Source organism: Lithobates pipiens, unplaced genomic scaffold, assembly GCF_037356315.1.
Source record: "Lithobates pipiens isolate NorthernLeopardFrog02 unplaced genomic scaffold, aLitPip1_a1.2 Scaffold_13, whole genome shotgun sequence".
Lineage (NCBI taxonomy): Eukaryota > Metazoa > Chordata > Amphibia > Anura > Ranidae > Lithobates > Lithobates pipiens.
In genome coordinates, this window is record NW_027507718.1 from 229,265,814 (window position 1) to 229,287,306 (window position 21,493).

At 43.8% G+C, this 21,493-nt stretch overlaps 1 protein-coding gene across 2 annotated transcripts in view; it reads right to left on the reverse strand.

Moving 5' to 3' along the window:
• Positions 1 to 20,840, reverse strand: part of MYO1F (myosin IF) — a 271,660-nt gene extending 250,820 nt beyond the window's left edge. For both annotated transcript variants that reach the window (XM_077476311.1, XM_077476310.1), the window contains exon 1: positions 20,661 to 20,840. Coding sequence is in view for 1 of the 2 variants with exons in the window: in XM_077476310.1 (XP_077332436.1) it covers positions 20,661 to 20,663 (3 nt within the window). In the remaining variant the exon portion in view is untranslated. The remainder of the gene's footprint in view (positions 1 to 20,660) is intronic.
• Positions 20,841 to 21,493: the final 653 nt, after the last annotated feature.

Sequence of the window (21,493 nt, forward strand, 5' to 3'; positions counted from 1 at the left end):
AGGAGATCTGAGAGAAGTTTATGGTCCGTGTTAACCCTTTTGATACCCGCTTGCATGACCACCTGATTGCAAAGGGTTCCATGCCATAAGGTGAGAGTGATTAGTTAGACCGGTGGAGGAGGAATTTTTATGCTAATGTGGAAAAAAATGACTTGCGTCAGTGCTACAGTATGAATTTAAAGCGTATTTGTGTGAACTGTGAAGTTAAGTCATGGAATGTTGAAACTAACTAGTGTCGGGTGATTTTATATAGTGTATAACACATTTACCACTGACTAATGCAGAGTTGCAATGCAAGGAGATCAGCTAAAAGTAGTTGGATCTGTATGTGCGTTATAATTAATCAAAATGAGTCGATTAATAAAAAATAGATTAATCGAACAAAAATTTTTTAATCAGTCCTATTTTAAAACTGAATGTTAAAAGCAAGTGAAATTTTCAAGCGACATTCTTTCATTCAGCGAATGTACAAAGATTTTTCGTATAAATATTCTTGGCCAATTTGTTGTTCGGCAGATGAAAAAAATGCAAATTGCTGCACAAAAATGCACTACATGGTTTTCTGCAGCTTCTCCTTTGAAGTCTATTGAAACAAAAAAAGCACCATTTTGTGTTGAAAAAAGTCCTAGAAAAAGCATAGATGTGAACGTGTCCCAGAGGAAACCATGTTAAATGAATTGTAGTGTGTTTCTGCAAAAAGCACCAAAAAACACATAGGTGTGAACCAGGCCTAAGATGCTAGTAGTTCATTTTTACTGTGAAATAGTGAAAATAATACTTAAATCATATATATATATAAATATATATATGAATACACACATATACACACTATATATATATATATATATATATATATATATATATATATATATATATATATATATATATATATATATATACATACATATACACATACACATACACACACACACACACATATATATACAGTATAATAAATACACCCAGAAGTAGGACATATGGGTATTTTAACTAGGAGCCAGATATGAAGCTACATGAAAGTTGGGAGGGAGATAGAAATCTCTTATAGTAAAGTAGTACCAAAAGCTGAGACTTTTTTTCTCATGGATATAATCATTTTAAATATAATCCACAATACTGGTAAAAGTTTACTTTAAATGTAATTGTAATGCCTTATATTACCTCCAGTTCATCAACCTTCACATTCTCTGGGTTCATATGCTGATATTTTAATTTGTCTATAGTGGGCTGTGAGTCAGACTTTAGTTAAGTAGCCAAAAGCTATAGACAAAAAGCATAAGAATTCTAAAAGGAAAAATACCAAAGTCATAAATATACGTGAAAACATATATCCAAAAAATGTAAACTTGGATCTAATTCATATATAATATGTAAACCCAGACATAGTGATCAAGACAATATTCAGTGAAAAAAATATTATTTTGAAATGATAGGTTTAGAAAGTGTAGTCCAATAACCCCTTTTTAAAGTGCAAGTGCCACTGCAGCCCTAAAAAGAGGAAAATCGGTGCCCAATTTAGGTAAAAACTTCCAAAGGTGTACTCTTCCCAAGTGCAACAACACCACCACTGTGGGAATGGAGGAGGCTTACCGGAGATCTTGGACTTAGCTAGGCATATGCCCCCCTAGTCATAAAGGCTTGTGTACAAAACTCGGCCCGATGAATGTAAGTAGTCCACAGTCTCAGCTCACACCACAATTTGTCAGAACATCGATTGCCAATTGATGTTCTGATGTCCTCTCCCGCCAGATGTTGCGGGGGATGTGTCAGGATGGAGAGTGGGGAAAGGGGCTGGAAAAATATGTATTTTACCAACCAAAAACCTGTCGTTTTCTGAATATTTACAATGAGTGATCGGTACTGATCACTCCTGTGTCCATTAATAACTGAAGCATAGTAAACTGTGTTTGTGAAGTAACAGGAAGCTGCTTAGCACAGAGCACTTTCCATTCATTCACTGTCTAGTGCAGGTGAGGCTGCAGAGAAAAGGACTGGGGAATTCCTGTCTCCTTTCTCAAAAGTGCCCCTGACATTTCACCAAAGGCCCCCAATAGGACTCCAAAAAATTGTAAAAAAATAAATTAAAATATTATAAAAAAAAAGAGTTTAAAAATAGTAAAAAATTTAAATAAAAAACTACTGACACCGTCCACTGCTCTACTGATACTGTCTACGTGTCAATGTTTAAAAAATAAATAAAAATACATAAATTTATAATAGTGTGTGTCTGTGTATGTACTGTATGTATGTAAACTTTGAGGTGTACACCCTAATGCAATAGGCTGCGCTCAGATTTCAGGCATTTGCCTGCAATTTTTTTTTTATATTTGGTGAGATACTACCAATAAGAAATCATATCTAAAGGGATGTAGACCCTACGATTTTTCTCATTAGAGCCCCGCAGATGCAGCAGCTGATTGATAATTATGAAACCACTCCCATTAGATTCATTTTCTGAATGGACACAGACAAACATACAGGGATTTCTTCAGGATAACAAAAGGTGGCTCCTAGGATGGCAAGGTAGTCTTGGAGATCCGACCCAACCCTGCAACCTGACCAAAGTTCCCCTCACTAAATCGCTCGTTAACGACAGCGGGCAAGCCCTGGGTCCAGAGGGATTTATCCCTCTAGCTTGGCTCTGGTTCCCCGGCCCCAGAGGAATTCAAGATTGTACCGACTAAACAGCAAGGTGGACTTGGACTATTCTGCACCAGCAGCTCCTGCTCCAGGGTGCCCCGCAGTGAGTATCCACATTTCAACTGTACCGTTCCCAGTCTCTATAGAGTCTCTCCTGGAGAGAACCCTGGATGACATGTTGCTTACACCTTTGGGTGACCTAGATGCAAGCTCCTTCATGTCGAGCATACATGCTCAGATCCCCCAGCAACTCCCATGGACTTTTCATCCATTTTTCCAAGATGTTATTCAGGGGGCTGGCACAAGCTGCCACTCAAATTGCTTCTACTATTCAGGTTGACCTACAGAACCTGGGAACCATGATTGAAGCTATAGAACAAAAAGAGGATCATACGGTAGCTAGGGCCAATCAGAGCACTGCTCGCATACAGGCCTTGCAGGATCAACTGAAAACTGCCCTCGCCAAAACTGATGATCTGGAAAACAGATCTAGACGATACAATTTTTGAATTAGGGACCTTCCTAAATCAATCATGGATGTGCACAAAGTGGTCAGTTCCTTTATCAAAGATCTCATGACAGACATTCTGGAACATCACCTAGAGTTTTAGCAGAGCCCATAGAGCTATAAAACCACCTCGCCCAGATGGGCTACCTAGGGACATAATGGTGAAACCCCATTACTACCCGCTGAAAAAAGACATTATGCGCATTTCCAGGGACACAGATCAACTCTCTATCCAGGGCCATCCAGTTCAAGTATTTGCAAACCTGTCCCCCTCCACTATCCAGACAAAGTGTTCACTGAAACTCCTTCTGCTAGCCCTGTCACAGAAATCTATTAAGTATTGGTGATCTTTTCCTTTTAGACTGAGCTTTCTCCTTCAGAAGAAAACACACACATTTTTATCATTTTAAGATGGGGAGCACCTGTTATTCCAACTAGGTCTTATTTCTCAAGCTCCAACATCAGCCTTGTTTCATAAAAATTCTAGCTCCTCTAAATGTCCCTCCTTACCGAGTCCACTTACTCCAGTTTGGCAGAAACAACAACTTAAGAGATTCCGGGACACTTGTCCTCCTTGAGTTCTAGATTCATCATCAAGGCTACTTAATTTCTGTCTTGGTTTAGCCTTTGGAGAGTGCCCTGTTGCTCCTCCTGTTTTTTCATACGGACAGAACCTTTTTTTCTTTTAGTTTTGTTTCCAGTTAATGTTCTACAAGACTTACTATTACCTCTTTTCTCCTCAAGTGATAATGCTGCTCACCCGGGAGGAACTGGGAGGAAAATGTTGTATACATGTGCTTGGGTCCTCTCTTACATTTATTCTAATATGTGTGTTAACTTGTCTTGGGAGCCCTCCTCTGCGATTCTCTCATGGCAAGTTCTATTGTGCTGCTAAAAAAAATGTTTTTGTCCTGTCTGGGGGGTGTCAGTTGGGACTTGTGCCGACTTCACTCATCGGGGAATTCCTCCCTAGAGACATGCAAAAAATTAGTTTTTTAGGCTGGTGTTATTGTACTGCTCCTCCATTTACTTCTACATTGTGGATGTTTTCTAATATCAAGGCAGATTTAGGTCCATCGCTTCGGTGGACATTTTTGTGGATGTTCACCATACTGGGAACTGGCTGGTCTGTTCCTTCTTCACTGGGTTGGGGGGTTTATGCAGAGATTATCGAATGTCTCTTTATCTCCCTACCCCCATCTTGCCTACTTCTTCCCTTCTTTCTTTTTCACTCACCGAGGGCTCTTTGCAAGTAAGCAGTTCTTGGTCCATGGTTCCTCACTCCACCAGCTCCTGTTTCACCCAGGTAGGGTTACACACAACCTGTTGGGGATAACTTTCTGTTGTGCAGTGCATTTGACCTCTAATCTGATCCATGATGCCAACTGACAACTCTTCACCCCCCTTCATATCATCTCCCACAATTTCCAGGGACTAAACTCTCAGTGAAAATGCTGTAAAGTCTTTTAGCACTATCAATCTCAAAAGATTCATGTGATTCTTTTACAAGAGACACACTTTTTCAAGCAGTATAACCCTTTCTTTATCCATCAAAAATTTTCTCTAAACAGATTACTGTTTCCCCAGCAAAGGAAATTAAAGACCCAGAAGGTAGATTTATACTCCTATCGGGTAAGGTCGATAGGTCTCCTTTTACTTTTTTCTCTTATTACACTCCAAATCATGGGCCAGCAAATTTTTTCACATCTATGTTGAAGTCCCTCTCCTCTCCTTTCTCCTTTCCTAAACTTCGTTCCTCCTCATGCACTCTCCCTCATAACAGCCATCGTATCATGGCGACCTTCCATGATTTCTACTCCAAGCTGTATAAGGGGGACACCCTGACACGGCTGCAGTTCCTGACTGATTTTTTTAATAAGATTTCCCTTCCCAAATTAGTATTGAAACATCGGTCCAGTCTTGAAAAGCCCATTGTGGATGAAGAGCTATTAGAAGTAATAAAACACCTTAAGAGAGGCTCTGTCCCTGGCTGTCATGAGTTTTTGGCCTGCTGCTACAAGTCCTTCATCTGAACCCTCTCTCCATTCTGACACAATTTTTGTAATTCACTTAGAAAGGTCTCTAACATTAACAGTGTTTGCAATTTAGCTTATATTTAGGTTATTCCCAAGCCGCGCAAAGAATCTTCAGAAGTGAACAACCACAGACCAATTTCTTTGCTCAATAATGACTTAAAAAAATGTAACCCAAATTTTAGCTAAAAGACTATCCAAAATGTTAAGCCTGTATGTACATAAAGACCAGGTGGTCTTCATTCCGGGGAGACAGGGACCAGATCAGATTCGGAGAGTAACCAATGTGATTAACTTCTGTGTTCACAATGGGATGGAGGTACTACTCAGGAGGGCTTCCTATTATCTATAGATTTACAGAAAGCTTTTGACATGGTGGCCTGGCCTTATCTTTTTGAGGTTTTGGAGAGATGGGGGTTTGGCCCTCATTTTCTGGGGATTTTACATGCTTTATATTTTAACCCGAGTGCACAGGTGAGGTTACAAGGTCATTGTACAGACCCTTTTCCAATCTCTTAAAGGAACGAGACAGAGATGTCCCCTCTCCCCCCTAATCTTTAGTGTTGCATTAGAGACACTGGCCATAGCAATCAGGAAACATCCTGATATCCATGGGGGGGGGGGGTACAATGTTGCCATCAAACTTACAAGTGTGCCCTTTACACTGACAACTTACTCCTTTTTGTCACTTCCCTCCTTATCTCTACTCATAACATTTTCAAACTTCTACATGAATTTGGGAGGATTTCAGGACTACAGGTAAATATAAGGTCTAAATCTATAGCATTACATATTACCAATCCACCTTCCCTGGTTAAGCAGCTGAAAACTCACTTCTTGTTTGCCCAGAGCGCCACATCTATCTCTTACTTGAGTATAAATCTAGCTAGTAATTTTATAAAGCTAATTTTCTTCCGCTTTACAAAAAATGAGCTAAGGAACTGGTACAGTGGGCTCGATGTGATCTATCCATCACGGCTGGGTAGGGTTAACTCCATTATAATGTCCCTTCTACACTACCTTTTCCATTCATTACCCATACCGATTCTAAAATCCCATCTGAAGAGTTTCCAATCTAAAATAATTTGCTTCATTTGGGGTAACAAAGGACATGGATGTCCTAAAAGTATGCTTTTTAAATTGAGATCTCAGGGTGGTCTAGCTCTCCCTAACCTATGGAAATATTATCAGATAGCACAATTGGCACAAATTTCTGTTGTTTATTCATGAGGTGTTAAACCTGGCTGGGTTCACATGGAACGAAAATCAGTCCCCCAGCACACCATAGATTTCTTACTTTGGAGTTCCTAAGAGTAGACCCCCCGATTTTAGCTCCAAATCTTTCACATTCTATGGCCTTATGTGATACCCTCTATAAACACCTATCACTACCCTGTTTCCCCTAAAATAAGACCTAGTGTGATTGTCGGTGATAGCTGCAATAAAAGCCCTACCCCCCAAATAAGCCCTAGTTAAAGTCCTTGTAGGTCTTCTTTTCAGGGTAGGGCTTATTTTTTAGGAAACAGAGTAGGGCTTATTTGGGTGGTAGGGCTTATATTGCAGCCAACACCGACAATCACGCTAGGTCTTATTTTATTGGAAACAGGGTAATATCAGATTTTCACCCTTTAAATCACATTTTTAATAATCCCCAGTTTCCTCCAGGCCTAGACATTAAAGCGTTCCAGTAGTGGTTAAACAAAGGTTTGTTTAGGATTCGCCACTTTCTCTCCTCCATGGCTCCCTTATCTCCCAATCAGAGAGATTTATATTATCTCAAATTCGACACTTCCTACTCTCCCTTTGGAAGACCAAACCAGACCCATCAAGAATCAGGACCATCTTAATAGCATTATGGGCCCCTGGGCAAAGTAACGCACTGGGGGCCCTATAAGCATGCCCCAATTTTTTCACCTACGCTCAAGAAGTATAAATAATGGATAGACTCATTTGATTTGTTATTAGATTATTGGTTTATTAGATTTGATAGGTCTGTGCTGCAACTTCCACACCACCGCTTGCAATGCACATGGTTGTAGTGGTGTGATGCGGCATTTTGAGAGTTAAAACAAGTTGTGAGGAATTTATACAGATTCCTCAATGTCTGACAAATGCCTCTAAAAAGAAATCCATGTGTGGATTGTTTTTCAGAGAAGTGGCAGCCTTTTTCAGGCTGTAGACATAATGCAGAGCTGCCAAACGATTTACAGCACCGGCAGCTCTGCATTGCCGGCTGTAGTGGGGCAGTGTGGTGTGCGATTCAGCGCATCACATGGCTCCCTTTTTTTTGTATGAACTTTTATTTAAAGTGTAAAAAATGTACACTTCACTCATAGTGATGTACAGAAGTGAAACATACTGCATTGCCGTGCTATTCATCACTGTGCGCTGCGATAAAATGCAGCTGTCTGCATTTTATTGCAGCACTCTAAAATGCAGCCATATGATGAGCAGTGTGAATGGGACACATAGGACACAATTGTTTCCCGAGTGTCCCATATGTTTTACAATGCAGCAGGCAGGTGCGGCCTGTTCACTATAACGACAGGTCGCCGGTGGCTGCACCTATTCGTGGCTCTCTGCGCAGCCAGTGATTACCTGTGGCGATTGCTGCTGGACACAGACAAAAGTGCATCCAGAAGCAATCACTGCTGCTACAATGCACACCGGACCTAATTTTCAGTGTGAATGTAGCCTTAGCCCTCAATCAGAGATGCAAAGAAGAGGGAGGGCCATGTGCAATTAACAGGGGGGGGGGGGGGGAGTCAGACACACTCACCAATTAAACACATAGAAAGCCTCGTCACAGTGTTTTGTGCATGGTTGGAGTATGGGCTGAGTTGCTGTGACAGGTACAGCATTGATAGGATGGATCATCAGGAGCAGAGTCACTGGCCTGTCCAACATACTGCACTGTGGACTTTTTTTGGACTCTGTCACATATGGATAGATGTTTGTGTGTGTGATTTGATTGCCCTTTAAATGTCATGCATTGCACTAAATAGTCCTAGTTATTTTGTTAGCGCTGTTAATGCTGGGGTGATCATTTCTATTTTTATCTTTGCAGTTATAATTATATAGTTACATTAGTCCTACTTGCCCCAGTGTAAGTATGTTTGTGACATACCTGTGGGATGCCCGTGAAACTGGAAATCACTAAATTACCGGTAGGTACTGCTAGTACAGTGATTGCCACCTTCCTGGTCTCTTACCAAACAGCTGCCCTGCTGCTTAAGGAACACAGGGGGTCAGTCACTCAGCACAGGCTTCATTCAGAGAACACGGTGCATTTTCTCTATGAGGTCAAAATGTTCTCTGATTGAACAAGATGGTGATTGTAACGCCACTGCCCTGCTTCTCCTCCTCATCCAATCAGAGAACATTTTGCATGAATTCATTGCAAAGTATTCCCTAAATGGCACCAAGTGAGTGTCCTCCTGTGTTCACTGGAGACTTCCACAGGAATCCCACAGGTATGGCACATACACTATATTGTCAAAAGCATTGGGACACCTGCCTTTACACGCACATGGACTTTAATGGCATGCTAGTCTTAGGGAGTTGACCCACCCTTTGCAGCTATCGGAAGGCTTGCCGCAAGGTTTAGGAGTGTGTCTATGGGAATGTTTGACCATTCTTCCAGAAGTGCATTTGTGAGGTCAGGCACTGATGTTGTACGAGAAGGCCAGTCTCTTGCTCTAATTCATCCAAAAGTTGTTCTATCGGGTTGAGGTCAAGACTTTGTGCAGGCCAGTCAAGTTCCTCCACCCTAAATTCGCTCATGCATGTCTTTATGGACCTTGCTTTGAGCACTGGTACACAGTCATGTTGGAACAGGAAGACGCCATCCCCAAACTGTTCGCACAAAGTTGGGAGCATGAAATCGTCCAAAATGTCTTGGTATCCTGGAACTAAGGGGCCAAGCCCAACCCCTGAAAAACAACCCCACACCATAATCCCCCTCCACCAAATGATTTGGATCAGTGCACAAAGCACTGTGTCTGGCTCTCACAGCAGGTGTGGTCGAACGTAGCAACTAGTAAGGGCATACATGCCCACAGATACATGATGGCTCAGGTTGTGAGTAGGCCACAAAGCTGTTTCCCCTAGTAAAATGAGTGACCTAAACTGGGCTAGCTGCAACAAGTCCACCTAGGATCATAATGGCAGGTACAATGTGACTGGGGCAAGTATACCTCCTTCCACAGTAAGCCCACACATCCCCCATACACTGACAACATGGCTTGCATCCCAGAGTGCATTGATAACTTGACACAAAATTGTCGCAGTGTTGAATTGTAAGTTTGTTAACTTGCGGCACATTTTCACTGGCAAGTTGTACGCTTGTAGAGCACTAGAGTTCTAATTGACACTTTTCTAATATGTAGCAAATTTGCATGGCAGGTCTCTAGCAAGAGCAAAGTTACAGTGGTGAGTCCACTGCAAGAGCTTTGCAAGTCTACAGCATGAAAATTCAGCCACAGTGACCCCTGTGGTGGGATGACTATTGCACAACATAACTAAACCATAACTTTCAGCAGACTTGCAGAAAGAAAGTTGATCTAGAGTCATGCAATGTGGACTTGCTGCAATTGCGCAACACATTTGTGAAGCCTGGCGGGTCTAGCAAAAGCTTAGCAAGGCCTTGTCAAACATTAGCACAATTGCTTGCTATCTGGCATACCATTTGGGGGGGAGGGAGAGGGTATCGCCTGGATAATGTTCTCTTGTCAAAATCAGGACCTATAAGTACCTTTTCACATGGGCATTGCTATCAGGTCCACTTGTCTGTTTTTTTATAGCGGATCTGATCGGAAGGTTAATGAAAAACCATGGACAGGCAGATGTAAATGGGCTTGTGTCCATTTATTCCTGCCTACGTCCTGGTCTGTCCAGGTCCGGGAAAAAAAAACGATGGAAAAGGACAATCTTCTTTTCCGTTTTTGTAGACCGGTAGTAATGTAAATGGACAGCAGAGCCAGTTTACACCCAGTCATCCAAAGAACTGACAGGGGTCGGCCTCTGTCTGCCAGGCACAACTGAACTGGCACAGATGTGACATCCATCCCATTTGGCTCTGATCAGTAGGGAATCTGCTCACAGAGCTCCTGCTGATTGGAGTGCACTCAGCTTCATGTGAAAGGAGCATAAGAGTGACAGCTATTATACCGCAGGTTGGAAACAAGGTGTTGCGAGTGCTTAACCCCCTGCATCCTGCTAAAGACCTTTCACTGCTACTAATTGAACGGCAAAGTCCTATGCAGCAAATACACTCTATCCACAACTGGCAGGGGCAGTTTGTCACAAGGTGCAATGTGACTGTGTGGTCAGGGATGACTGCTCATATGTGCCCCTCTGCAGTCTACTCTGCAAGTGGGAGAGAGGTGTTGCCGCTGAACCTGTAGTGTTGAGAAACTGCATGGTCAGAGCTAGGTCACATGAAGACAGCCACAGAGACCATAATTTTTAAAGTTTTTTGGGACAACTCCTTATGTCACTCTTTCCCTTCCTAGGATGTTATCTACTGTATCTTTCCATTGCATAATAAAAAATGAGGGGTAGGTAACATTCATTTCTGTGCAATTAATTTGTGGCCATAAAAAAAAAGAAAATCAAGCAACCAATGGGGGGTTGAGGATACTAGGCCCTTAGGATCTAAAAGTAACTGAAGAGAGCACAGAGCATTTATTATCTGCAGGATGGATGGCAGTACTGAAATAACTTAGGGCATCTTCATAGCATATGAATTAGGGTACCAGTTTCACCAGAGCACCTAGGACAACAAAAGGATGCTGTCTGACACCAGAAGTGTAATATTCATGGGTATGATAAGCCCTATAAATTATAAATAACTGGGTGACCTTTTTAGAAAGGGATAAGGCCTTAGGGACAATTTCCAAGGCATCAATACACTGATGAATGAATGAATGACTTATATATATATAAGTGCATGGCCTCCCCCCACTGCTCACCCGTGAGTGTACCTACATCCTGTTCCCAAAGCATTGTGAAATTATGCCCTTTGTGCCATCCGCAGAGTGCAACGCATGGTATAACGGGGTGGGCGACAATACCCATTCTCCCGAGTCCCCCTGCGCGGCCACCGCGTGCCTTAGCTGCAAGTAGGGAAAGATCATAGCCTCCGTAAGGTTAAATTTTCGCTGCATGGCTGCAAAGGAGAGAAGCTTTCCATCCTGAAATATATGGGACAGCATTTTTACGTTATGGGCACTCCATCTAGGGTCAGGCTGTATTTTAGCGATCTCTACATACGTATGATTACCCCATATCGGACTATATTCCGTGAATCCCTGCACCCCCTGCAATTGTCTACTCTTGTTCCATATTTTTTGTATCATGGACAGCGTAGGGGTTAGTTTATTGGAGCCCCTAAACATCTGTGCCTTCAGTCCCATAGGGTCCCGACGCATGAAGCAGCAGCCTCGCTGAGGAGCCCGCCGGTTCATGCGACATGGAGCCCACCAAATGTTGCAACTGGGCCGCAACATAGTACAGCCAAGGGTTGGGTACCGCCAACCCTCCGCTGTCCTTGGGGCGCTGCAGCTGTTCCAACTTGATCCTAGGGGGCTTTGTGTTCCACAACAACTTCCGAAAAAGCGTATTCACTACTCTGAAAATTTTTTAATGTATTACTACCGGTGAGTTGTGGAGGAAATAGAGCAATTGGGGCATTAAAATCATTTTTATAAGATTGGCCTTCCCGGCCAGGGACATCCTAAGGGTGTTCCATGTGTTTATCCTGTCCCGGAATCTCAACAGCAGAGGGCATATGTTCACTGAGCAGTAGTCCCCTACTTTGGACGTTATTTGTACCCCCAAGTATTTAAAACTAGTCACTACTGGCACTGGGCAGGACTCCGGAACCGCCACCTCTCCTCCATCTAATTTCAGCATGGCCGACTTAGACCAGTTAATGGTCAAACCGGAGAACCGTCCAAACTTTTCTATTATGGCCATCACCTGCGGCAGGGACTGGCTGGGGTTGTTCAGGAAAAGCAGCATATCATCCGCATAGAGCATGATCTTTTTTCGTGAACAGCCCCATACTGAAATCCCTGTATTCCTACACTGTCTCTTATAAGGGCGGCAAGAGGTTCTATCGCAAATGCGAAAAGCAAGGGGGAAAGCGGGCACCCTTGCCGCGTCCCACTGGCCAAGGCAAAATCGGCAGACATCTTGTCTGTCATCCTAATATTGGCCTTCGGGGAGGCGTACAGTAGTTTAACCCAGGCAATAAAACACTGTCCGAAGCCAAACTTACCTAACACCGCCCACAGGTACCTCCAGCCTATACTATCAAACGCCTTGTTGGCATCAAGGGACAGAAGGGCCCTACTCTCCCCATTATCTGCCTGCAACTGCATGTTCAGAAATAATCTCCTAAGGTTGGTTGCTGTGGACTTATGTGGCATAAAGCCAGCCTGATCTTGGTGAATAATAGTGGACACTATCCCGTTTACCCGGAGTGCCAGGACCTTGGCCAGGATCTTTACATCGCTTTGCAGCAAAGAGATGGGTCTATATGACCCCGGATCCACTGGATACTTCCCCGGTTTAAGCAATAAAACAATATTAGCCTTTGACATAGATTCGGGGAGGGCACCACCCTCCAAGCATACATTAAACACCTTCAACAATTCAGGTAGAATATCCTCCCCGTACTGTACATATACCTCCATGGGAATACCATCTGTCCCAGGCGCCTTGCAGGTGGGGAAAGAGCCGGCGGCCGCCATCAATTCTTCTAGGGTGATCGGGGCGTCGAGATGACGCATGGCCTCTTCCGAGAGCCTGGGTAAATTTATTGTGGCCAAGTATGATTGTAGATCGCCATCCGAGTAGGTTTCCCTCGACCTGTAAAGATCCTGGTAGAAGTCAGCCAGCTCGGATATAATGATCTCCTGGGAATTGACCACCTTGCCGTTTTTGGCTCGAATGGCCCCTATGGCCGGGGACATCTGTTGCGCTTTCGCAATTCTGGCGAGTAGGCACCCCGTCTGTTCCCCCTCCTCATAAAACGCCAATTTTGTGAAGAATCGTCTACGCTCTGCAGTGGAGGATCTCAGGCGATCCAGGGAATCCTGTGCCGCCATCCATGCCTCCCTTGCCGAGTCAGTAGGCCCCGTGACATACTCTATTTCCATCCTTTTTACCAAGTCTCCCGCCTGCTCCAGCATTTCCGTGGAGTTCTGCTTTACTAGGTGTATCTCATGGACAAACACCCCCCGCAGAAATGCCTTAAAAGTTTCCCACGTCAAAAGGTCATTGGGGTGGTGGCGGTGTGTCTGGAAGAAACCCTGGATTTGGGATGCAATCCTATCCGGCGAGGGGAACAGCTTGAGCCAAAAGGCATTCAGCTTCCACGGGGCCCTGGGCAGCATGCTGGGGGGTTGAGTAGTCAGCCACAGAGCCAAGGGGGAATGGTCCGACACTCCCCGAGGGAAGTATTCCACCCTCGAGGTGAACCCCACCATGTTGGGAGTACCCACACAGAGATCTATACGGGACAGGGATCCATGGGTTTTGGAAAAACATGAGAACTGTCTACAGTCTGGGTTTTGGATCCGCCATATGTCAGCCCACCCTACTTCCGTCAGTAATCTGCTAAGGGCAGTACCCCGGTTGCCCCCAGGAGGCGCCATCGGGGGGGGGTCTGTCCATTTTGGGATCTAGGTAGCAGTTAAAGTCCCCCAAAATTAAAACCGGGACCTCCTGTTTATTGGCCAGATAGGAGATCAGCAGCTGAAGCACCTCCCGTGAAAACGGGGGGGGGGGGGGGGGGTATGTATACAAAAGCAAGAATTAAAGTAAAAGCATAGATTTTACAATACAGAAAAACAAATCTGCCAGACACATCAACAAGGGAATCCAGTTCCTGGTATGCCAGTGCCCGATGTATCAGAACACTCACCCCCTGAGAGAACGAGGTGTGAGTGGAGTGATAGGCCTTCCCAACCCTGGCATATTGGAGAAATTTCACTGTGTCCCCCTGTAAATGCGTCTCTTGAAGGCCTACAATGGCCGGGTGGAATTTTCGTAAACCTGCAGAAATCATGGTCCTTTTCAGAGGATCATTTACCCCCCGGACATTCCAAGTCACTATGGGTGTAGCGGACATAAACCTGTTGTGTAGAATCTACTGTACCTACTGGGGGTTCCAGGTCCTCCAGACATCTCTCCCGCTGGAGCCAGACTTGCACCCCTCAAACATACAGGAGGGACTGGTACAAAGAGCGTCAAGCCCATGGTAGCAAAAAAGATGTAGCCCAAAACTGCAAAAAGAGTGTATCCTGTGCACTGGATATATAATGCTGAGTGGTAAAAAACCTCGAAATTCCGCTGCGAAGTCGTACCGACTGAGCAGCAACAATAAACGTACTGATCAACTTGTATTCCTGCTCCTGCCAACCGGGCAGGATGAACATGCCCCCTAACAACAAGGGGTGACCCAAGTGCGCCTCCAGCTTGGCAGCCGGGCACACGTGGGCTCCATCGCACCTTGACATCCACCGAGGTTGTAGGGAGCAGCTGTAAACCACATTCCAACTGAACTCGTCACCGTCGAAGGCAAACCGTGGACGGAGATAAGTTCGCTGATAACAACCATTAAGTAATGTCCCCTCGGTAACTCTGCAAAACATCTCAGGTAGATACGTGCCGACTCCTCCCGAGCCCTCCATAGAAAGACAGCATGGGATCAATCCTCTGCTCTGTGACGGATGACGTTCTCATTGTGGTCAAGCCATCGGGCAGCATCTTGCGCATTTTCAAAGAAATGGTTCTGGTCCATGGCGGTGATACGAAGCTTCGCCGGAAACAGCATGGCGTATTTCAGTTGCAGCCTCTGTAGGCGCTTTTTAACGTCGGCGAACTTAGCGCGTCTGCGTTGCACTTCAGCAGAGAAGTCCGGATAGAAGGATATTCTACTGCCTTGAAATTGCACCGAACCCCTCTCTCTGGCCAACCACAACACAACTTCCCGGTCCCTGTAGTTCAGGAGTCTGACCAGCATCGCTCTTGGGGGGCCGCCCGGTGGAAGGGGCCGTGGCGGGACTCTGTGCGCCCGCTCCACTGCATATAAAGGAGAAAAAGCTTCCTTGGCAAAAACTTCCTGCAGCCAGTTTTCCATAAACTCAGTGGGGTCCCTACCTTCCACCTTCTCCGGTAACCCCACTATCCGGACATTGTTGCGTCTTAAACGATTCTCAATGTCGTCTGTTCTGTCAAATGCTAAGTGTGCTTGCTGCGTTGCGATTCGCACATCGTGGTTCAGGTGAGGTAGTTGATCTTCCATATCACTCACCCTCCCTTCCACTGCCATGGTTCTTTCCCTGATTTTTTGTATATCCTGGCGCAGCAATGACACAGTCTCTTTCAGCCCCCCAAATTTCTCCTTAAGGTCATCCACAGATGCTGTGCATCTCTGTACTGCATGCAGAATCTCACTTAGTGTGGGCTGGGGTGTATCATCTGGCTGCTCCTCAAGTATACCAGGCATAGGGTCAGGAATAGAATCCATAGGGGCACCAGTATCATCCCCAGCAGCATGGAGTGAGGAGGCCTGTTCTGCAATGGACGCTGAACACAGCGATGCTTCTGGGGACATGTCCTGTGTTCCTGTAAGCTTCTGGGTGTAATACAACATGTCCCGAGGCTGGTCTTTAGCCTGTGGGGATTTAGTCGACTTACCCCCCTGTGAAGCTTTCTTGTCCTGGCCACGCGGCGTGCTGTGTGGCTGTGACTGCCAGGCGCCATCTTGGTTGTGTGCGGAGGCCGCAGCTGCGGTTTCTCCCCGGTTTTTGCGGGTCATCCCATCCGTTCTGCGAGCAGCAGTGTGGTCCCTGAGGGTCTGAGCGTTAGTGTGCGGCAGATACACCCGAATTTCGGCGGTATTGTCGGCGGGGAGAGGATCAATAAAGGATCACCAGCGGGAGCTCCGTAAAACACCGCTGCTCACATGCCCAGTCAGGCCACGCCCCCATATTAGACCCTTTTTAGTTGAATTAACAGAGACCATCTTTTTAAGAATTAGGAGTAATGTCAGAATGCGCCTGTAAGGAATGACAAGGTCCTAACTCCTCGACACTAGCCAAAAAACTGAGGCTGGTTTAGCAGATGGGGAATTGGCCCTACTGTTGTTCCTAGCATCCTGCTCCCACAGGTGGCACCTTAACCCAGTGATCAAGACCTACCAATCTGCGCCCTTCAATGAATAGAAAAGAAATACCCTTTCATAAGAAATAAAAGTTTTAATGGGTTACCTTTTTCATGTAAGAATAACTGCAAACCTATGTAATAGTTACTGTATGTAATAAAGCTGATTATGTTGATGACACAGTTAAAATAACGCATACACCTTCAAGTCTTATTGTCAAAGGGATGACGCCCACAGTGACCTGCTAACCTGAGCAAGTTCCTTGTTTGGGGAAGAAGGGGCAAGAAGAGAAATTGCCTTGTGAAGGTTATCCAGGTTGTATTGCCTATGTGTATCTGGCCAGTTAGACTTTGGGTCTCTCCCTAGTGGAGGCTGGCAGTATTGCAGCCCTGACAGCCTGCAGTACTGCCAGCCTCCACTAGGGAGAGAACCAAAGTCTAACTGGCCAGACACACATAGGCAGATACAAGTCTTTCATACAATCTGATGCACTGTTAAGGTTGTGTAACAGCTAAGTGGTTTCAACATGCATATGTGACTCCCCAAGCAGTTTGGTGAGCTGGAATTCATACACACACACACACACACACACACACACACAGACACACTCACACAGACACACTCACACAGACACACACACTCACACAGACACACACACACACACACACAGACACACACACAGACACACACACAGACACACACAGACTCTTCAGTAGAACTTACTAAATGCAGTGTCAGAATGAGGAGAAGTCCTCCCCTCGGCTGTCTAATATGATCATAGAAGAACAGGAGCTTTCCCTTGGCTCTGAACTGCCACCATCAGGGAAACAGATGCGGCGCTACACTGCAGCACATAAAACATGAAAAAAAGAAATACTGGCTGGCCACAACACCCCCAGAGTGTCAGCACCCGGTGTGTCCTGTACCCCCCCCAAATTCTCCATTGCTGTAATGAGATGCCTCTTGTTCTTAGTAAGAATAAGTATATAAGCTTAGCTCTTGACTGTCCCTTTTTTAGGAAGTATGATTCTTGTATCTGGTTTTAGCAGAATAGCACCCTGTTTTGCAATAACTACGGCCTGGGAATGCCCACGCTTCCCTTTTTATCTTGTTTCCCAGTTAAGTCATTGGGGAAATATATGAACAAATTAAGATTTAATTAATTTTGGAATGCAACTATTTATATGCAGTAATTTAAGTGAAATATGCTGACACCAAGATTCGTGGTCATATTGTTGGCACAATTATGTGGTTTACTGGAGGCCTGCACAGTTGATATTGTCAGGTGCTTGCATTTGTACTCTGATTTGTTTCCCAAATTCCTGGAAAACAGAATGCTCCAGTGAGTTAGAAACCAAATTCTGTGATGGATCTAGCCTCCCTCACCTCACTATAATTTAGCGATACCACTGATTATAATAGGGTATGGAGAGATGGGAGGGTGGATGGTTGTTATTTTTTAATCAGAATTACTTGCCTTTCTGTGTCGCTCTGTGTCAAATCAGAAAGTGAATGCAGGCACCAAGGAATACCAAAAGATAATATTTGCATTAGAGGGAAATTATATTCAACACTATTGAAAGCCTCTCATCAGACAAACCATAAAAAGTATTAATAGCTTTTCACAAATGCTACCTAACCATTTTCTGTTTAGTTATTAACCTACTTGTAAGATATTTTATTCCATATTGCAGCCATTGATTAAATAAGAGTTTTCTATACAATGGCATGATACCTAGGATTAAAAAGTATATGTCCCTATTATATCTCATGAATCATTCTAAACTATGTTGTTAGGTTCACATACAGTACCTCACAAAAGTGAGTACACCCCTCACATTTTTGTAAATATTTTATTCTATCTTTTGATGTGACAACACTGAAGAAATTACACCTTGCTACAATGTAAAGTAGTGAGTGTACAGCTTGTATAACAGTGTAAATTTTCTGTTCCCTCAAAATGACACAACACACAGCCATTAATGTCTAAACCACTGGCAACAAAAGTGAGTACACCCCTAAGTGAAAATGTCCAAATTGAGCCCAAAGTGTCAATATTTTGTATGGCCACCATTATTTTCCAGCACTGCCCTAACTCTTGGGCATGGAGTTCACCAGAGATTCACAGATTGCCACTGGAGTCCTCTTCCACTCCTCCATGACAACATCGTGGAGCTGGTGGATGTTAGAGACCTTGTGCTCCTCTACCTTGTGATTGAGGATGCCCCGCAGATGCTCAATAGGGTTTAGGTCTGGAGACATGCTTGACCAGTCCATCACCTTTACCCTCAGCTTCTTTAGCAAGGTAGTGGTCATTTTGGAGGTGCGTTTGGGGTCGTTTACATGTTGGAATACTGCCAAGCGGCCCAGTCTCTGAAGGGAGAGGATCATGCTCTGCTTCAGTATGTCACAGTACATGTTAGCATTTATGGTTTCCTCAATGAAGTGTAGCTCCCCAGTGCTGGCAGCACTCATAGAGCCCCAGACCATGACACTCCCACTACCTTGCTTGACTGTAGGCAAGACACATTTGTCTTTGTACTCCTCACCTGGTTGCCACCACAACACACGCTTGACACCATCTCAACAAAATAAGTTTATCTTGGTCTCATTAGACCACAGGAAAATCTTCCAGTAATCCGTGTCCTTACTCTGCTTGTCTTCAGCAAACTGTTTATGTGCTTTCTTTTGCATCATCTTTAGAAGAGGCTTCCTTCTGGGACAACAGCCATGCAGACCAGTTTGATGCAGTGTGCGTCGTATGGTCTGAGCACTGACAGGCTGACCCCCCCACCCCTTCAACCTTTGCAGCAATGCTGGCAGCACTCATACGTCTATTTCCCAAAGAAAACCTCTGGATATGACGCTGAGCACGTGCACTCAACATCTTTGGTTAACCATGGCGAGGCTTGTTCTGCATTGAACCTGTCTTGTTAAACCGCTGTATGGTCTTGGCTACCATCCTGCAGCTCAGTTTCAGGGTCTTGGCAATCTTCTTATAGCCTAGGCCATCTTTATGTAGAGCAAAAAAATATTTTTTTCAGATCCTCAGAGAGTTCTTTACCATGAGGTGCCATGTTAAACTTCCAGTGACCAGTGTAAGAGAGTGAGAGCGATAACATCAAATTTAACACACCTACTCCCCATTTACACATGAGACCTTGTAACACTAATTAGTCACATGACACCAGGGATGGAAAATGGCTAATTGGGCCCAATTTGGACATTTTCACTTAGGGGTGTACTCACTTTTGCTGCAAGTGGTTTAGATATTAATGGCTGTGTGTTCAGTTATTTTGAGGGCACAGCAAATTTACACTGTTATACAAGCTGTACACTCACTACTTTACATTGTATCAAAGTGTCATTTCTTCAGTGTCGTCACATGAAAAGATAGAATAAAATATTTACAAAAATTTGAGATTTTGTGAGATACTGTATATGTTGTAAAAATGACAGAATATTATTGACTGTAGTTAGCTATCAAATGCTAAAAAGTCTGCAACCTTTTAAGGGTACATGCCCAACACACTCTGGGCATATGTCCCTAAATGCTTATAGCCCAATACACGAGTACCGATTGGCACAGCTGCCATGCATTTCAGCTGCTGGTAGTGGGGCTGGCCACTAAATCGGTGCCCTATGGGGGCCTGAAAATTCTGGGTTTGGGGCACATGAGCTAAAAACACAAAAATAGACCTTTTTAAAAAATGACCTAATTTTCTAATGAAAACATAAGTTCTATATAGACATGCTATACATGTGCAATTCATAAAGTGCATGCCCAGTGTGATACCCACAAACAAATTAAGAAATAATTACTAGATCTGTGGAATTTTTGTCAGACTGAAATACATCTTAATTTCATAACAATGGCTGTGTCACACGCAGTGGGTAGGTGAGGATCAAACCTAGGAGGCAACAACATGTATTTTTATTTAGCTTGTGGACCTAAAAGAGCAACGGAAGTACTATGACACAAAAGTACTGTCGGCTGTGTCGTAAAGGGCATCACAGTGGACCTTGGAATATTCTGTAGTTGCCCAACTATCCTTCACTGCTGGGAGGACATCTACCCATTTAAAAAAAAGATTTGAAAAGGTTAAAAAGATCTAAATAATTTACTGACCTCCTGCAGAATCTGATGCTAGCCTGTTCAAAAATCTGTTCTTTCTAACCTTCTTTGATGTGATTAGACAGCAGTTGTCTATTCCGAATTACACACAGTAAGAGCAGTTGCAGACTTCTGTCATTTTGTAGATATGCATCTATCTTAAGATAATGTAGATAATGCTTGTATTACCATTGCCTGATGGATCCCTGCCCTCGTGATTCTGTTGAAGATGGATTAAGTCCTTGATCCTAAATTGCCATTGTTATCCACATGTTGCTGAATGGATTATTCCTTGTACTTCTGTATATCGTTAGTTGAAAACTAGTCGTTGCAGAAGTTCCTTTCACTGTCAGTCAGCCACTTCCTTCTTTCAAATTCTTAGCTTTTTCAAAAGATTATTATGTTCGGGGTGGGGTATTTGTAATGAGGAATAGGAAACAGTCTAGGTTACTGGTTGCTCTTAGTATTTAACCTGTGCATACTGGCAGATACAGTGGGGAAAATAATTATTTGATCCCCTGCACATTTTGTAAGTTTGCCCACTCACAAAGAAGTTAAGAATATACTTTTTTTTTTTATCATAGGTGTATTTTAAATGATAGAGACAGAATATCAACCAAAAAAACCCAGAAAAAACACATTAAACAAATTTTATAAATTGAGTTGCAGTTCAGTGAGTAAAATAAGTCCATAAGCAAAACATTACGTAAACATTAATCCACAAGCAAAACATTACGTAGCACTTGGTGGAGAAACCCTTGTTGGCAAGCACAGAGGTAAGACATTTCTTGTAGTTGGTTACCAGGTTTGCACACATCTCAGGAGGGATTTTGGTCCACTCTTCTTTACAGATCTTCTCAAATTTTTTATTATTGGTTTCTTGGCTATCAATTGGCAACTCAAAGTTTCAGCTTCCTCCATAAATTTTCTAGAGGATTGAGGTTTGGAGACTGGCTAGGCCACTCCATGACCTTAAGGTGCTTCTTCTTGAGCCACTCCTTTGTTGCCTTGGCGGTATGTTT